This window comes from Macaca mulatta, chromosome 9 (genome assembly GCF_049350105.2).
Source record: "Macaca mulatta isolate MMU2019108-1 chromosome 9, T2T-MMU8v2.0, whole genome shotgun sequence".
Lineage (NCBI taxonomy): Eukaryota > Metazoa > Chordata > Mammalia > Primates > Cercopithecidae > Macaca > Macaca mulatta.
Window position 1 is genome coordinate 38,494,128 of NC_133414.1, and position 17,635 is coordinate 38,511,762.

The following is a 17,635-nucleotide window of genomic DNA, read 5'->3' on the forward strand; positions in this document are numbered from 1 at the left end:
AGTTTGAAACCCGTGTGGGCAACATAGCGAGACCTTAACTCGAATTTAAAAAATAATAGTAGAGGCCAGGCGCGGTAGCTTATGGCTGTAATCCCAGCACTTAGGGAGGCCAAGGCGGGTGGATCACGAGGTCAGGAGATCGAGGCCATCCTGGCTAACACTGTGAAACCCCGTCTCTACTAAAAAATACAAAACAAAATTAGCTGGGCATGGTGGCGGCCGCCTGTAGTCCCAGCTACTCGGGAGGCTGAAGCAGGAGAATGCCATGAACCTGGGAGGTGGAGCTTGCAGTGAGCCAAGATTGCGCCACTGCACTGCAGCCTGGGCGACAGAGTGAGACTCCATCTCAATAAATAAATAAATAAATAAATAAATAAATAAATAAATAAATATTAGTAGAAATTTAGAAATGTAAATTCTCTTTCTCAGAATCTGTATTACTAAGGGATGCCAGTGTGTTTTCTAAGTTATTTAATTAAAAGTATACTTTAAACTCTTCATCTAAATGAAGAACGCAGGTTTTACCCTAAGTAAACAACCAGTTCTGGAAGTAGAGACTCTTAATAAGCATATGGTAAGATTTTAATTTCAGAATTTTTAAATTGCAGTTTTTAAACATATTGTTCAAAGATCTTTGATCACATTTGAAAATTTTAAATTTCAGAAGATTTTATATTTAGTTATTTAAATAATCTTTTTGAAGTTCTTTAGTTATTTAAATAATCTTTTTGAAGCTCTTCCATCACTATGAGATACCGCAAGTTAGAAAACATACTTGCATGCATCCTTGTGTACCCAGAATACAGTCTTGCCTATAAAAAGCATTTTAAGAGGTTTGCAATGTGAATAATAAGCAGACAATTGATTATTTTATTTAATAGAATGTTACGAGTGAGATAATATGCATAATGTATCTTATAATTAAATCTAATGAATTTCTAAATGTGGCTTAAATTTATGTTTTCTTTTAATATTTAGAATGCATAAATTCACATGCATTATCTTAAGGAAATATGTCTTAAATAAGAAGACAGTAAATCAGAGATATGTAGTAACAGGAAAGAAGGTTACACTGTATTTTCTAGTATCCTCCATGTAGAATTTAGATTAAAAATATTGTAATATATTTTAGTCTCAACTCATGTTGTTTTTTTGTTTTTGAGACGGAGTCTCACTCTGTCACCCAGGCTGGAGTGCAGTGGCATGATCTTGGTTGACTGTAGCCACTGCCTTCTTGGTTCAACCAATTCTCCTGCCTCAACCTCCTACATAAGCTGGGACTACAGGTGTGTGCCACCACGCCCAGCTAATTTTGTATTTTTAGTAGAGGCAGGGTTTCACCATGTTGGCCAGGATGGTCTCGATCCCTTGACCTCATGATCTGCCCTCCTCGGCCTCCTAAAGTGCTGGGATTACAGGCGTGAGCCACAAAGCCCAGCCAAAACTCATGTTCTATTAAACATATGTTTTCAAGGAATACATTACTCTGAAATTCTTATTACCAATAATTTCTTCAGGTGAAAAGTTTATGAAATATTCCTTTTTAAATTTTTTCTCTCTCTGTAGTAAGACTGTTCTGGCTTTTAGGTATTGATTGAAGACCATGTTTAACTAATTGAGTGTCTTATTATATAATAATAAAATTAAAATCTTGATTACCCAGATATTAACAAAATAACTAATTATAGTGTAAATACTGATCAGCATTATGGGAATATATTATTAACAAAAGTCTGTATTTTATGTATTTTGTCACATGTCTTAGGGTAGTTGTTTCTCCTTTTCTTTCACGACTGAAGCTCATACTTGATTGACTGATCATGTCTCTTGTTTGTTTCTCCCTCCTCCGTCACCTTTTTAAAAATGATTTACCCCAGACTTTTTTCTCACAGAACACGTTTTTTCAGTATCTGCTTTTGAGGGCATCTCTGTCTCAATTGTTATTTATTTACAAGTTTCTATTTAGTTGCTACATATGATTTTCATTAATCAATCATTGCCCCCCCATGACTTATTCTGTTTTTCTCTGTTTCTTGGAAGCAGCAGAATTTATACAGTTATTTATACTTAGCTTTTTGCCACACAGAATAGAAACAACCTATACCATTTTAAGGCAAACCCAGTTAAACAAGGTACTATTAAAAACTAAAGTCTCACATTTTTCCATGCAAGAGGTAACTAATACAACTGTAAATTGTGAAGAGATATTTCAAAATATAACATGTAATTTTTAAATTTTAATTATTTCTGTAATACTATAAACTATGTAAGGGTAAATTTTTGTCCTAGGTTATTTTGGTTAAAAAATTATCTAATGGATGCCACCATATTTATATAATAATAAATTAGATGAAGGGGATGATAGGAAATAAGTCATTGAAGAAGGGTAAGATAATCATAGAGACTACATGAGAGAGTCAAGATGAGACAGATTTTTATAAATACACAGCAAAAATATTGGTTTCAATGAGAGCAGGAACTCTAATAAAAGATATGATATAAATTATTTAAAATAAAAATTAAGAAAACATAGCCAGCTAATAAATTATAGCTCAGGTGTTTTTGAGTGACTTATAGCTGATTTTAATAAAAAACTGGAAGAAAACATAAGGACAAGTACAGGTAAGAGCAATTTGTTGTACTCTTTAAAATACCTAGTAGAGAATAATTTGAATGATTCTAACATAAAGGAAAGATACATACTTAAGGCGATTAATATCTCAATTATTCTGATTTGATTATGTGAATGTATTAAGTGATAATATGTACCCCTAAAACGTGTACATTTATAGTGTGTCAACAAAAAATTTATAAACAAGGCATGAAAATTTAATTCTCACTTCTTTTAGTAACTTTATGTTTTATATTTAATGTAGCCATACTTATATTAATATAGAATGCAAAGTAAAATCTGTTTTAGGCCTTGTCAGCTTTATTATGAATTACTAATTTTGATTCTTTGGTTTCTGATTTCAGATTTCTAACTTAATATTTGACATATCCTTAAGTTATTTAACTAATTTATCTCATTCTTTGATATAACCTTGGCAGCTGTTTAGAATATTTTTGATAATAGAGTATAAATAAATAAGCATTTTATTTAAACTTGTTATTAAAATTAAATTTTCTGATCATATGAACAAGATTTTTCTTCTGTGTCTCTTAAAAGAGAAAAATCTCTTTTAAGCTTCAGTACACTGAAATAAATAAATGGAGAAATTAGTAATCTCTAGAAATATTCTGAGATTTTTGCTCATAATATCTGTATGTGATGGTACTATATACACACATCAAATGAATGTAATCAACATTGGTGAATTTTTTAAAGTACCTATTATTATAGAATATGCAAGGGAATATGTATATTATAGAATATGCAAGGGAAGATTGATAACAGAGTAAACAAACTTATCATTGGAAGAAAACTTTTTCCTTTTAATTTATTTTATTTTTTTATTTTTTATTATTATTATACTTTAAGTTCTAGGGTACATGTGCATAACGTGCAGGTTTGTTACATATGTATACATGTGCCATGTTGGTGTGCTGCACCCATCAACTCATCAGCACACATCAACTCGTCATTTACGTCAGGTATAACTACCAATGCAATCCCTCCCCCTCCCCCCTCCCCGTGATAGGCCCTGGTGTGTGATGTTCCCCTTCCCGAGTCCAACTGATCTCATTGTTCAGTTCCCACCTATGAGTGAGAACATGCGGTGTTTGGTTTTCTGTTCTTGCGATAGTTTGCTGAGAATGATGGTTTTCAGCTGCACCCATGTCCCCACAAAGGACACAAACTCATCCTGTTTTATGGCTGTATAGTATTCCATGGTGTGTATGTGCCACATTTTCTTAATCCAGCCTGTCACTGATGGACATTTGGGTTGATTCCAAGTCTTTGCTGTTGTGAATAGTGCCGCAATAAACATACCTGTGCATGTGTCTTTATAGCAGCATGATTTATAATCCTTTGGGTATATACCCAGTAATGGGATGGCTGGGTCATATGGTACTTCTAGTTCTAGATCCTTGAGGAATCGCCATACTGTTTTCCACAATGGTTGAACTAGTTTACAATCCCAAAAATAGTGTAAAAGTGTTCCTATTTCTCCACATCCTCTCCAGCACCTGCTGTTTCCTGACTTTTTAATGATTGCCATTCTAACTGGTGTGAGATGGTATCTCATTGTGGTTTTGATTTGCATTTCTCTGATGGCCAGTGATGATGAGCAGTTTTTCATGTGTCTGTTGGCTGTATGAGTGTCTTCTTTTGAGAAACGTCTGTTCATATCCTTTGCCCACTTTTTGATGGGGTTGTTTGTTTTTTTCTTGTAAATTTGTTTGAGTTCTTTGTAGGTTCTGGATATTAGTCCTTTGTCAGGTGAGTAGATTGCAAAAATTTTCTCCCCTTCTGTAGGATGCCTGTTCACTCTGATGGTAGTTTCTTTTGCTGTGCAGAAGCTCTTTAGTTTAATGAGATCCTATTTGTCAATTTTGGCTTTTGCTGCCATTGCTTTTGGTGTTTTAGACATGAAGTCCTTGCCCATGCCTATGTCCTGAATGGTATTACCTAGGTTTTCTTCTAGGGTTTTTATGGTATTAGGTCTAACATTTAAGTCTCTAATCCATCTTGAATTAATTTTCGTATAAGGAGTAAGGAAAGGATCCAGTTTCAGCTTTCTACTTATGGCTAGCCAATTTTCCCAGCACCATTTATTAAATAGGGAATCCTTTCCCCATTTCTTGTTTCTCTCAGGTTTGTCAAAGATCAGATGGCTGTAGATGTGTGGTATTATTTCTGAGGACTCTGTTCTGTTCCATCGGTCTATATCTCTGTTTTGGTACCAGTACCATACTGTTTTGGTTACTGTAGCCTTGTAGTATAGTTTGAAGTCAGGTAGTGTGATGCCTCCAGCTTTGTTCTTTTGACTTCGGATTGTCTTGGCAATACAGGCTCTTTTTTGGTTCCATATGAAGTTTAAAGTGGTTTTTTCCAATTCTGTGAAGAAACTCATTGGTAACTTGATGGGGATGGCATTGAATCTATAAAAAACCTTGGGCAGTATGGCCATTTTCACGATATTGATTCTTCCTATCCATGAGCATGATATGTTCTTCCATTTGTTTGTGTCCTCTTTTATTTCACTGAGCAGTGTTTTGTAGTTCTCCTTGAAGAGGTCCTTTACATCCCTTGTAAGTGGTATTCTTAGGTATTTTATTCTCTTTGAAGCAATTGTGAATGGAAGTTCATTCATGATTTGGCTGTCTGTTACTGGTATATAGAATGCTTGTGATTTTTGCACATTAATTTTGTATCCTGAGACTTTGCTGAAGTTGCTTATCAGTTTAAGGAGATTTGGGGCTGAGACAATGGGGTTTTCTAAATATACAATCATGTCATCTTCAAACAGGGACAATTTGACTTCTTCTTTTCCTAACTGAATACCCTTGATTTCTTTCTCTTGCCTGATTGCCCTAGCCAGAACTTCCAACACTATGTTGAATAGGAGTGGTGAGAGAAGGCATCCCTGTCTTGTGCCAGTTTTCAAAGGGAATTTTTCCAGTTTTTGCCCATTCAGTATGATATTGGCTGTGGGTTTGTCATAAATAGCTCTTATTATTTTGAGATACGTTCCATCAATTCCGAACTTATTGAGCGTTTTTAGCATGCAGGGCTGTTGAATTTTGTCAAAGGCTTTTTCTGCATCAATTGAGACAGTCATGTGGTTTTTGTCTTTGGTTCTGTTTATATGCTGGATTACGTTTATTGATTTGCGTATGTTGAACCAGCCTTGCATCGCAGGGATGAAGCCCACTTGATCATGGTGGATAAGCTTTTTGATGTGCAGCTGCATCCGGTTTGCCAGTATTTTATTGAGGATTTTTGCATCGATGTTCATCAGGGATATTGGTCTAAAATTCTCTTTTTTTGTTGTGTCTCTGCCAGGCTTTGGTATCAGGATGATGTTGGCCTCATAAAATGAGTTAGGGTGGATTCCTTCTTTTTCTATTGATTGGAATAGTTTCAGAAGGAATGGTACCAGCTCCTCCTTGTACCTCTGATAGAATTCAGCTGTGAATCCATCTGGTTCTGGACTTTGGTTGGTAGACTATTAATTATTGCCTCAATTTCAGAGCCTGCTATTGGTCTATTCAGGGATTCAGCTTCTTCCTGATTTAGTCTTGGGAGAGTGTAAGTGTCCAGGAAATTATCCATTTCTTCTAGATTTTCCAGTTTATTTGCATAGAGGTGTTTATAGTATTCTCTGATGGTAGTTTGTATTTCTGTGGGGTCAGTGGTGATATCTCCTTTATCATATTTTATTGCATCTATTTGATTCTGCTCTCTTTTCTTCTTTATTAGTCTTGCTAGTGGTCTATCAATTTTGTTGATCTTTTCAAAATACCAACTTCTGGATTCATTGTTTTTTGGAGGGTTTTTTGTGTCTCTATCTCCTTCAGTTCTGCTCTAATCTTAGTTATTTCTTGCCTCCTGCTAGCTTTTGAATGTGTTTGCTCTTGCCTCTCTAGTTCTTTTAATTGTGATGTTAGAGTGTCAATTTTAGATCTTTCCAGCTTTCTCTTGTGGGCATTTAGTGCTATAAATTTCCCTCTACACACTGCTTTAAATGTGTCCCAGAGATTCTGGTATGTTGTATCTTTTTCCTCATTGGTTTCAAATAACATCTATATTTCTGCCTTCATTTCGTTATGTACCCAGTAGTCTTCAGGAGCAGGTTATTCAGTTTCCATGTAGTTGAGTGGTTTTGATTGAGTTTCTTAGTCCTGAGTTGTGGTTTGATTGCACTGTGGTCTGAGAGACAGTTTGTTATAATTTCTGTTCTTGTACATTTGCTGAGGAGTGCTTTACTTCCAATTATGTGGTCTATTTTGGAATAAGTGTGATATGGTGCTGAGAAGAATGTATATTCTGTTGATTTGGGGTGGAGAGTTCGGTAGATGTGTATTAGGTCTGTTTCCTGCAGAGATGAGTTCAATTCCTGGATATCCTTGTTAACTTTCTGTCTCATTGATCTGTCTAATGTTGACAGTGGGGTGTTGAAGTCTCCCATTATTATTGTATGGGAGTCTAAGTCTCTTGGTAAGTCTCTAAGGACTTGCTTTATGAATCTGGGTGCTCCTGTATTGGGTGATATATATTTAGGAGAGTTAGCTCTTCCTGTTGAATTGATCCCTTTACCATTATGTAATGGCCTTCTTTGTCTCTTTTGATCTTTGATGGTTTAAAGTCTGTTTTATCAGAGACTAGTATTGCAACCCCTGCTCTTTTTTTGTTCTCCATTTGCTTGGTAGATGTTCCTCCATCCCTTTATTTTGAGCCTATGTATGTCTCTGCATGTGAGATGGGTCTCCTGAATACAGCAAACTGATGGGTCTTGCCTCTTTATCCAGTTTGCCAGTCTGTGTCTTTTAATTGGAATATTTAGTCCATTTACATTTAAGGTTAATATTGTTATGTGTGAACTTGATCCTGCCATTATGATATTAACTGGTTATTTTGCTCGTTAGTTGATGCAGTTTCTTCCTAGCCTCGATGGTCTTTACATTTTGGCATGTTTTTGCAATGGCTGGTACCGGTTGTTCCTTTCCATGTTTAGTGCTTCCTTCAGGGTCTCTTGTAAGGCAGGCCTGGTGGTGACAAAATCTCTAAGCATTTGCTTATCTGTAAAGGATTTTGTTTCTCCTTCACTTATGAAACTTAGTTTGGCTGGATATGCAATTGTGGGTTTAAAATTCTTTTCTTAAGAATGTTGAATATTGGCCCCCACTCTCTTCTGGCTTGGAGAGTTTCTGCCGAGAGATCTGCTGTAAGTCTGATGGGCTTCCCTTTGTGGGTAACCGGACCTTTCTCTCTGGATGCCCTTAAGATTTTTTCCTTCATTTCAACTTTGGTGAATCTGGCAATTATGTGTCTTGGAGTTGCTCTTCTCGAGGAGTATCTTTGTGGCGTTCTCTGTATTTCCTGGATTTGAATGTTCGCCTGCCCTACTAGGTTGGGGAAGTTCTCCTGGATGATATTCTGAAGAGTGTTTTCCAACTTGGTTCCATTTTCCCCCTCACTTTCAGGCACCCCAATCAGACGTAGATTTGGTCTTTTTACATAATCCCATACTTCTTGCAGGCTTTGTTCATTTCTTTTTCTTCTTTTTTCTTTAGATTTCTCTTCTCGCTTCATTTCATTCATTTGATCCTCAATTGCTGATACTCTTTCTTCCAGTTGATCGAGTCGGTTACTGAAGCTTGTGCATTTGTCACGTATTTCTCGTGTCATGGTTTTCATCTCTGTCAGTTCGTTTATGGCCTTCTCTGCATTAATTATTCTAGTTATCAATTCTTCCACTCTTTTTTCAAGATTTTTAGTTTCTTTGCGCTGGGTACGTAATTCCTCCTTTAGCTCTGAGAAGTTTGATGGACTGGAGCCTTCTTCTCTCATCTCATCAAAGTCATTCTCCATCCAGCTTTGATCCATTGCTGGCGATGAGCTGCGTTCCTTTGCAGGGGGAGATGTGCTCTTATTTTTTGAATTTCCAGCTTTTCTGCCCTGCTTTTTCCCCATCTTTGTGGTTTCATCTGCCTCTGGTCTTTGATGATGGTGACGTACTGATGGGGTTTTGGTGTGGGTGTCCTTCCTGTTTCTTAGTTTTCCTTCTAACAGTCAGGACTCTCAGCTGTAGGTCTGTTGGAGATTGCTTGAGGTCCACTCCAGACCCTGTTTGCCTGGGTATCAGCAGCAGAGGCTGCAGAAGATAGAATATTGCTGAACAGCGAGTGTACCTGTCTGATTCTTGCTTTGGAAACTTCCTCTCTGGGGTGTACTCCACCCTGTGAGGTGTGGGGTGTTGGTCTGCCCCTAGTGGGCATGTCTCCCAGTTAGACTACTCAGGCGTCAGGGACCCACTTGAGCAGGCAGTCTGTCCATTCTCAGATCTCAACCTCCACGTTGGGAGATCCACTGCTCTCTTCAAAGCTGTCAGACAGAGTCGTTTGGGTCTGCAGAGGTTTCTGCTGCTTTTGTTGTTGTTGTTTAGCTGTGTCCTGTCCCCAGAGGTGGAGTCTACAGAGACAGGCAGGCTTCTTTGAGCTGCTGTGAGTTCCACTCAGTTTGAGCTTCCCAGCGGCTTTGTTTGCCTACTTAAGCCTCAGCAATGGCGGACGCCCCTCCCCCAGCCTGGCTGCTGCCTTGCAGTTAGATTGCAGACTGCTGTGCTAGCAATGAGGGAGGCTCCGTGGGCGTGGAACCTCTCGACCAGGAGTGGGATATAGTCTCCTGGTGTGCCCGTTTTCCTAGACCCTTGGTAAAGCGCAGTATTGGGGTGGGAGTTACCCGATTTTCCAGGTGTTGTGTGTCTCAGTTCCCCTGGCTAGGAAAAGGGATTCCCTTCCCCCTTGCGCTTCCCAGGTGAGGCGATGCCTTGCCCTGCTTCAGCTCTCGCTGGTTGGGCTGCAGCAGCTGACTAGCACCGATTGTCTGGCAGTCCCTAGTAAGATGAACCCAGTACCTCAGTTGAAAATGCAGAAATCACCTGTCTTCTGTGTCACTGGCACTGGGAGCTAGAGACTGGAGTTCTTCCAATTCAGCCATCTTGCTCTGCCCCCCACTTTTTACTTTTAAATATATCTCTTACATTGGAGATATTTTATATTATTTCCAGGAAGCCTTATTAACTTTAGTCTTCATAATTATTAAACCTTGCACATATATTTGTTTGTTTCTAAAACTCAGGAATCCTGTTGACTTGAAGTTTTTACTTTCTTTCTTCACCTGTGAATACTGAATCCTGCTTGACAATCATAGATATATATATATAAACTATTAAATCTTCAACTCGAATAATTATTGCTTAATTTTCTTTATGTGAGATCTTTTCTCCAATTTTAAACTGTCATCCTATATGGTGTAAATAGGCAATTCGAGTTAGTATTATATTGTTTACAGGAACATAAGAAAAGCATGTGAATTTTAAAGCGGGGTTTCACATTTCTATCTCACTTTATAGTAGTACTTAAAAATGCCTCATAATTCTATAGGTAAGCATTTCTCTTGCACAATTAAAAATTTCAAGGTTTTTCTAAAAGTGGTTTTACAGAATCTTGTTGTTGTAGATTTAAATGTTTTCATTCAATTCAAAGATGCCTATTGCAATAATATTTCAGAAATATTTACCTATATCAATAAAATTATATTCTTGGAACAAATTTGGAAATATGTAACTTAGAAACTTAATCCCACGTTTTTCTCTCTCCTTTAATTTCATTTCCAAAATTTCAACAGTCTGCATAGATTTGTGTTGCTTAATTCTACCCATTTAGTCTATCTTATAAATATTTATTTTCTTATCACTATGTAATTTTCCTCATGTAGGTCATCTACTCATACTCCAAATGTATTTATCCAGATCTTTCTTCCAAGCCCCTTAGATGCCTCAAATCTTAGAGGTCTCAAACTGAAAGCATCTTTTTTTTTTATTCTTTTCCCGCCTCTTTTCTGACTCTTTGTAATCTACTCAGTCATCTGGTTTCCCCATCCTAGTAAATAACATCTAGGAAGTAGCCATAAACTGCTCAAACACTTCAACCTGCATTTCAACTGTCCCCCACATCCTGCACTTCAACCCTCCTCCAGGTCACCAAGCCAGTCACACACCAAAATTTGTATTATCTACCTTCTTATAATTTTCCATATCTTATTACCATAATTAACCATCTACCTATAATTTTGAAGTACTCCTTTCTAGTTTTGCCCCATCTCCCCATGTTCATCTATCTTTACATCTCTGGAAGGGTCACCTTTCTAAAATATATTTGTAATGATGTAACTCATCTGCATATTGAGCGGATACCCATTACCTGAAGGGTTAAGTTCACATTCTAGCGTGACACATATCTTACATGGTTTGGTCCCATTTTTTGTCTCTTCAACTCATTTGCTCTGACTGTGTTCCAGCTTTACCACATCACTTTGGCATCCCTCAGTTGCCACGTTGTTTCATGCCTTATTATTTTGCACATGCTGTTGTACCTAGAGTCTTTGTATCCTGACTCTGCACTTTGCCTGTCCTTCCAAATACGGCCCCATTATGGCGGCATTTTCTCTGCTTTTCAGGTAAAACTCATTGTTCTCTCCTTTGTACTTTTATGCATTTTATTGACTTAAATTGTAGAACTGGTGAATTATACTTTTCTGTTCTTTTTTTGTTTTCACATATCTCTACCATTTCTTGAATATAGGCCAGAACCTGTCTTCCATGTATATTTTCTGCTTCTCCCAGGATTGTGCCTATGATTTGATAGATATAGTGTATGTTTTTTCTTGTTGTTCTCTTTTGTCTTACTGATAAATTGTGTGAGTGAATAAACACATTTTTTTCCTGAAGTTTTTTGTTGTTGTTGTTGCTTTTGTTTATTGTTTGTAATAGGAGGAAGCAACAAAGACAGTAACTGGACAACAAGAAAATGATATTGGCATTATTGAACAAGCTCCAGAAGATCAAACAAGTAATGACAATTTTATTTTTATACCAAAATAATAGAAGTGGTACATTAGTGAATATCTCTGAAAATCTTTCTATGCTTAAGTGCTATTATTTACAAAAGAATTTTATAGACCAAAATACAATGGCTATTTAAAAAAATATTTTCTGATATCTTTCTTCATGCTATCAATTCTTTTTACTGAACCTGCTTCAATTCTGAAATTCTATTTTTGCTGTTAGTTTTATTTTTGAAATACTCATAAATGGCAATAGATTTGTATATGGTATTACAATTTACAGTAATAAATGTTCTCATATATGTGTCTGTGAATAACATTTTGTAGATAAGATACCCACATCAGAATCAAGACAAAAAGAATATACAGAATCTTCAGATTCTGAGGTATGTGTATTGTTGTTGTTGTTGCTTTTTTAAAACTTAAGTAATGAGTAATCTTAAAACATAAAAAGATGATTTGACTTTATACTCTTACCTCTGCATGTGTCCGTAAGGTGGGTGATCATGAGGTCAGGAGATTGAGACCATCCTGGCTAACATGGTGAAACTGTCTCTACTAAAAACATAAAAAAATTAGCCGGGTTTGGTGGTGCGTGCCTGTAGTCTCAGCTACTCGAGAGGCTGAGTCAGGAGAATGGTGTGAACTCAGGAGGTGGAGCTTGAAGTGAGCCAAGATTGCACCACTGCACTCCAGCCTGGGTGACAGAGTGAGAATCCATCTCAAAGAAAAGCAAAAAAAAAAAAAAAAAGAGAGAGAGAGAAAGCATTTATTTTCTGACATTTATCAGAACATACTTTATAATCATGTGCCAAGTAGATAATAGCTGCATAGTGCAATTCTGCTAATTTGCAGGATTAATTTTGAAGCCAATGTAGAATAGTGCAAAAGAAAATAAGACTTAGAAGGCACTAGGAATCTATTTGAGTTCTGAAGTTGAGTTTGTCTAAAAACTAAATAATTTCTCTGTGTTCATTTATGGGCAAATACATAATTCTGTGTATATCTAGATGTACAAAGGCTCTAATTGGATTCAGAGAGAAAGAGTTTAAAGTGTAGTCTTAGTCTTGCTCAACTTGGAACTTAAAACGATAATGCCTGGGACTTGAAAGACTCCATCTCAAAAACAAAACAAAACAAAACAAAACAAAAACCAAAAACAACAACAAAAAAACACTTATAAGTCATTATAAATTTTTCTTAAAAACAAAACAGAGAATGTTTGGTTAGAGAAAATTGAAGAACTTTATAATTAGCACGGGTATGGGAGTGGCAGTGGAATTCTATGGTCAGAGTAGATCTGTCTGAGACTGCCATTTAATCTCCATCTCAAAGATGAAGAGTATGCCATATGAAAGTTTAGGAGAAAAACATTCGGAACAGAGAGAACAGTGGAACATTTTTGTTCATCATTTTGTTCTTAACAACCTAGAACGACTAGGAAGTAGAAAGTGGGGTAACCACCACCATTGTCATCATCCTCATTATTCTAAGGTGAAGAAAAATCTGCAAATACGTGTCTGGCACATGTTAGAGGTTTCATGAATACATGCTTTTATTTTTCTCTTTTTATGAAGGCTTGCTCTACTTTTTTGAAGTTATGTCTTAAGAATGAATTGCACACTTTAATGATTGTTTGCTTTCATTTAAAAATAACAAAAATATGTTTTCCTTATGAATCTTTTATTCACGCAGTTCTTTATCAGCAAAAAACTTGTAAAATTTATTCTTATTATCTTAAGTCTTTGTTTTCCTAAGTGAAACAGCTTTTACAGAATTCTATTCCTACTCTGCATGACATACTCTGAAAATTCTCTTCATGCCGTGCATAATTTTTAACAAAAAAATCTGTAATTATGCATATGTCAAATGTGTAATTGTGTTGTATTTTGTTTGAAATGCCCTGTTATTTTTTGCAAGGACTACAGTGTAAGGCAGATACTTTGAATTTAATTCCTTTTGAAATATGCACACGATTGAATTTTTTTGGGAATATGATTTATTTTCTTTGCTCAGTAACCCAGTCAGTAGTCACATGAAGATAAAAGATAAGCATGATATACAGAGCGCATTTGAGGTTTTCTCTTGAATGTTTTGGTTTTCAATATGTGAACAGCCTTAAATCTAATTACCTTTAGAGTAAAAAATTTTGTTTTAAAAAAGATTTTAAATGAAAAATATGATGCTTGTTATTATTATTTTTAAATTGAAATTATTTATTGAGGCAGGCTATGGTGTCTCACACCTGTAATCCCAGTATTTTGGTAGGGCAAGGTGGGTGGATCACTTAAAGTCAGGTGTTTGAGACCAGCCTAGCCAACATGGTGAAATCCTGTCTCTATTAAAAATACAAAAATTTAGCCAGGTGTGGTGGCTAATGCCTGTCATCCCAGCTATTCGTGACGGTGAGGCAGAAGAATCACTTGGTCTTGGGAGCCGGAAGTTGCAGTGAGCCTAGATCATACCACTGGGCAACCCTGTGAGGCTTTGTCTCAGAAAAAACAAAACAAAAAAAATAGTAAAAAAAAGAAATTATTTATTAATATTATCTTTAACAGATTATCTCTGTGAGTGACACACAGAATTATGTGTGTTTAACTGAGGCTACATATCAAAAAGAAATAAAGACAATAAATGGCAAAATAGAAGGTAAGAACCATTTTTTATTTAAAACATCATTTGACCAATTATTTGTCTAAAAGCATGAGGACTGATACACTCTGACAGCCAAAGAAAATTATTTTTTAAATGCGTAGCATGGAAGGACAAAAGGAGTGAAAGTTACATGTCTTCTCAGGTGTTAGCAACAGATTATATTGAGAGTGCCAAAAAAAGAGCTGAATTATTAGTTTAAATTCAATATACCTGAAGAAAGGAGTAAAAGAGGGAATGAAGACCAAGGAAGACAGGGAGTACATGAGGGAACAAGAAGCAGGTTTATATAATGGAGAATGGTAAAATAAAATAATTCTTTAGAGAAAGATAGAGCATGATTAGAAAGCTGGGAAGAATAAAAAGTGACCTTCCATTACCAAAAGTTGCCAGGGAATTACAGCAAACATGTTGTCACTCCTGTCTTTCTCACTGGTGGGAAGGCATTAGGGATGGAAGCAACTGACCATAGAAAGTTGTGTTTTATCTGCAATAGGTGAATATAAGCATATTGGCACAGCCATGTGTGTATATAATTTGTCATATACACTCAGTATAGACCAGAAGTTTTCACACTTTATAAAATCAGCTGAATACCTTTTTAACAGTGCACATTGTGATTCAGCAGACTTGGGATTCTGGCATTTTAAATAAGTTCTCAGGTGATGCCGTTGCTGGTGGTCCTTGGACCTCACTCTTAAGTAGCAAGAGAATAGCCTTTCCTTTGGAAAAATCTGGAAGAAGGGCAATTGGATAGAAGATCAAGACATAACAGGGTCAAGGAAAAGCATTATATTGCTTTTATTTCTGCATCTGTTTCTGGTCAGAGGGGAAAAAGAGGTAAAGAAATAATAATTACAGGTGTCAGATACTATTCCTAATCAAAGAGAAAGAAAGTGTTGGGAAAATTGATTTTAAAAGATGTTGAATGGGAAAAATGAAGACCACAGATGTGGACATTATTTTGGCTAAGGAAGAGGGATTGTGAGGCAGGAAATGGGGCAAGAAAGAAGATAGCCAGGCAACTTTGGAGTTTCTGAATAGGAAATTTGAGTGAATTCACTTCAGATGCATTTACAATATTTGCACTCCAGATTAGATTTTGGGTACTCCAGAGACTACCGGAAGCGGAGGATTACTAGAATTGGAGTAAACTATGGTGACTTTTTAGTTTTCTCTATTACTATCAGCATAAAAGGTATATATTTTGTTGATATTAGCTATTCAAATGAGAAATATTTGAATCTAAGAGCATTGGCTTTATTTTTAATGAAGCAAATTGTTTTGGTAAAATTGTTGTTCTATAAAAATCCATTAGACACTTAATAAAGCAGACTAATTTTTAGAAACAAAAAAATACTGAATTTACTACCTGAATTCTAAAATTTTTTTAAATAAGTATTTTCCTGATTTAAAAATATAAAATATTATTTGTATGTAATAAGTATGTTGCCATAAATTTTCAAATAAACGTGCCAATATTGAAAGCTCATTACACAAACTTTTAAATGAATTTTGTATATATTTTTTACATGAGTGAATCAAGAAAATTTCTGAGGATAAACTAGAGGATACAGAAATGTAGGCATATGATTACACCACATGGATATGGAAAACAATGAATATTTTATTTAGTATTATCCCCTAAGTAAATATCCAAGCTGATCAATTTGTAACACATTCAGTGATGAGATGTCAGTTCTGCATTCAGCTGAACTCTCATCATAACGGTGTACCGTCTCAATTGTAGGACAAATTAAAGAACATGATGAATGTAATGATATAAATTATTCTAATGTATTTCGTTAAACATATGGTGTAGGATTCTATGTTCAGCTTTGACATTTATTTTTTCAGGGTCATGATTTGCTCCTCTGATCAAAGATCATTTATGCTTTCATCACTCAGCATATACATATTAATATCAACACATTTTGCATGCAAAACACATTCTCACTTTTGAAATCTTAAGTGCATGTTTGATGAACCGTAGATTCCTAGTTTCTTCAGTGTATTTCTGTCATGTGAGTGTCCTAAAGAAACAAACAAAAGAAAATCTCCTAAACCTAAAGGAATCATTCTCAAAGCTGAGCAAGAGGACTCAGTTAGATACTATCACTGGGTTCATTTGTGGTTGGTTTTGTTATATTTACCTATGACTGATAACAAATCTCTTTTGCTTTAGAGTCTACTGAAAAGCCTTCTGACTTTGAGGTATTGAGTTTTATAATTTTATCTTGAATTATTTATTAACTATGTATTTTGTGAAGTATACATTCGTTATTAATCATTTTTCTTCTAAACCCATTTAGCCTGCTGTTGAAATGCAAAACTCTGTTCCAAATAAAGCTTTAGAAAGGAGGAATAAACAAACATTCAGAGCAGGTAATTTTACAGTTCAACTATATTAAAATGAATATTTCAATAGTTGACATATTAATAGTCTCATCTCCCCAATGTTTATTTTTCAAATGTTATGGAAATATTTGAGTTAATAATGTCCATAGTGGTATCCACGTTTGAAAAACTGATTATTTACAAGAACATGAATTTTAATTAGTTTTTTAAAAATTAGCTTTAATTTCAGGTGTTTCTATTTTTATGTTCTGATACTGTAATGTTTTGTATTGGGAATGTCTGTATGACTTAAAGATTCAAGAAGATGAATTTTTAAACTCTAATATTTTTCCTGTTCAAAACTTGATTCAAATTCTACCCTTTACTGCAGAGAAAGCTTCACTTTTTGACATGCCAATTGTGTTTTAACATTGGTTACCTCATGTGGATGTAGTCATCTGAAGCATCCTAAGGAAATCAGTTATTCTGATTTAGCTTACTCTGTGCGTGTGTATGTGTGTGTGTGTGTGGTGTGCATGTTTGTGCCTGTGTGCATGTGTATGTGTGTTTGTGTGTGGTACCCCTAGTTTTTAAAAATGGGAGAAGTAATCATTTCTTTATAATTATATTTGTAAAACTGTGATTCTGAAGCATTTGGCTTTAGTGTCTTTTCATTGTTTAGAGGTAAACAATTGTCTAAACTAGTTTTTAAAAAATTATTCCTATACATGCTTAAACATTATACAACATATGTACACAGTCATAGATAATACGTAGAATTTTTTAACTTCTAATATGTAAATAATTGTACATTGTGTGTAATTTTCTGTAACATTCTTTATTTGATCAGCATTATATTGTAAGATCCATCCATAATAGACAGAACTAGCTCTGGTTTTGTTTTTATTGCATTCTTTATATAAATTCCGTTATATAACTGCACCACAACTAAAGTTTGTTTACGCAAAAAATAAAAGCAAATGCAAATTTCAGTCTTATTTAAGTTGGTTTTATCTACTGATTTTTGATATATTAGAAATTAAAACTAAAGAATTTCAAGTATAACCATGCACAATCATCTATTTTAATAAAAATGAAAAGTGTGACCTATGAACCATTACAGCTATGCTG

At 35.3% G+C, this 17,635-nt stretch overlaps 1 protein-coding gene across 1 annotated transcript in view; it reads left to right on the forward strand.

The window, feature by feature from the left end:
* The window catches only part of LOC106996402 (ankyrin repeat domain-containing protein 30B), a 127,039-nt gene that overhangs the window by 83,098 nt on the left and 26,306 nt on the right, over positions 1-17,635 (forward strand). The window contains exons 38-42 of the mRNA XM_077947952.1: positions 11,442-11,520; positions 11,843-11,901; positions 14,074-14,164; positions 16,353-16,381; positions 16,480-16,552. Coding sequence (XP_077804078.1) covers positions 11,442-11,520; positions 11,843-11,901; positions 14,074-14,164; positions 16,353-16,381; positions 16,480-16,552 — 331 coding nt within the window. The remainder of the gene's footprint in view (positions 1-11,441; positions 11,521-11,842; positions 11,902-14,073; positions 14,165-16,352; positions 16,382-16,479; positions 16,553-17,635) is intronic.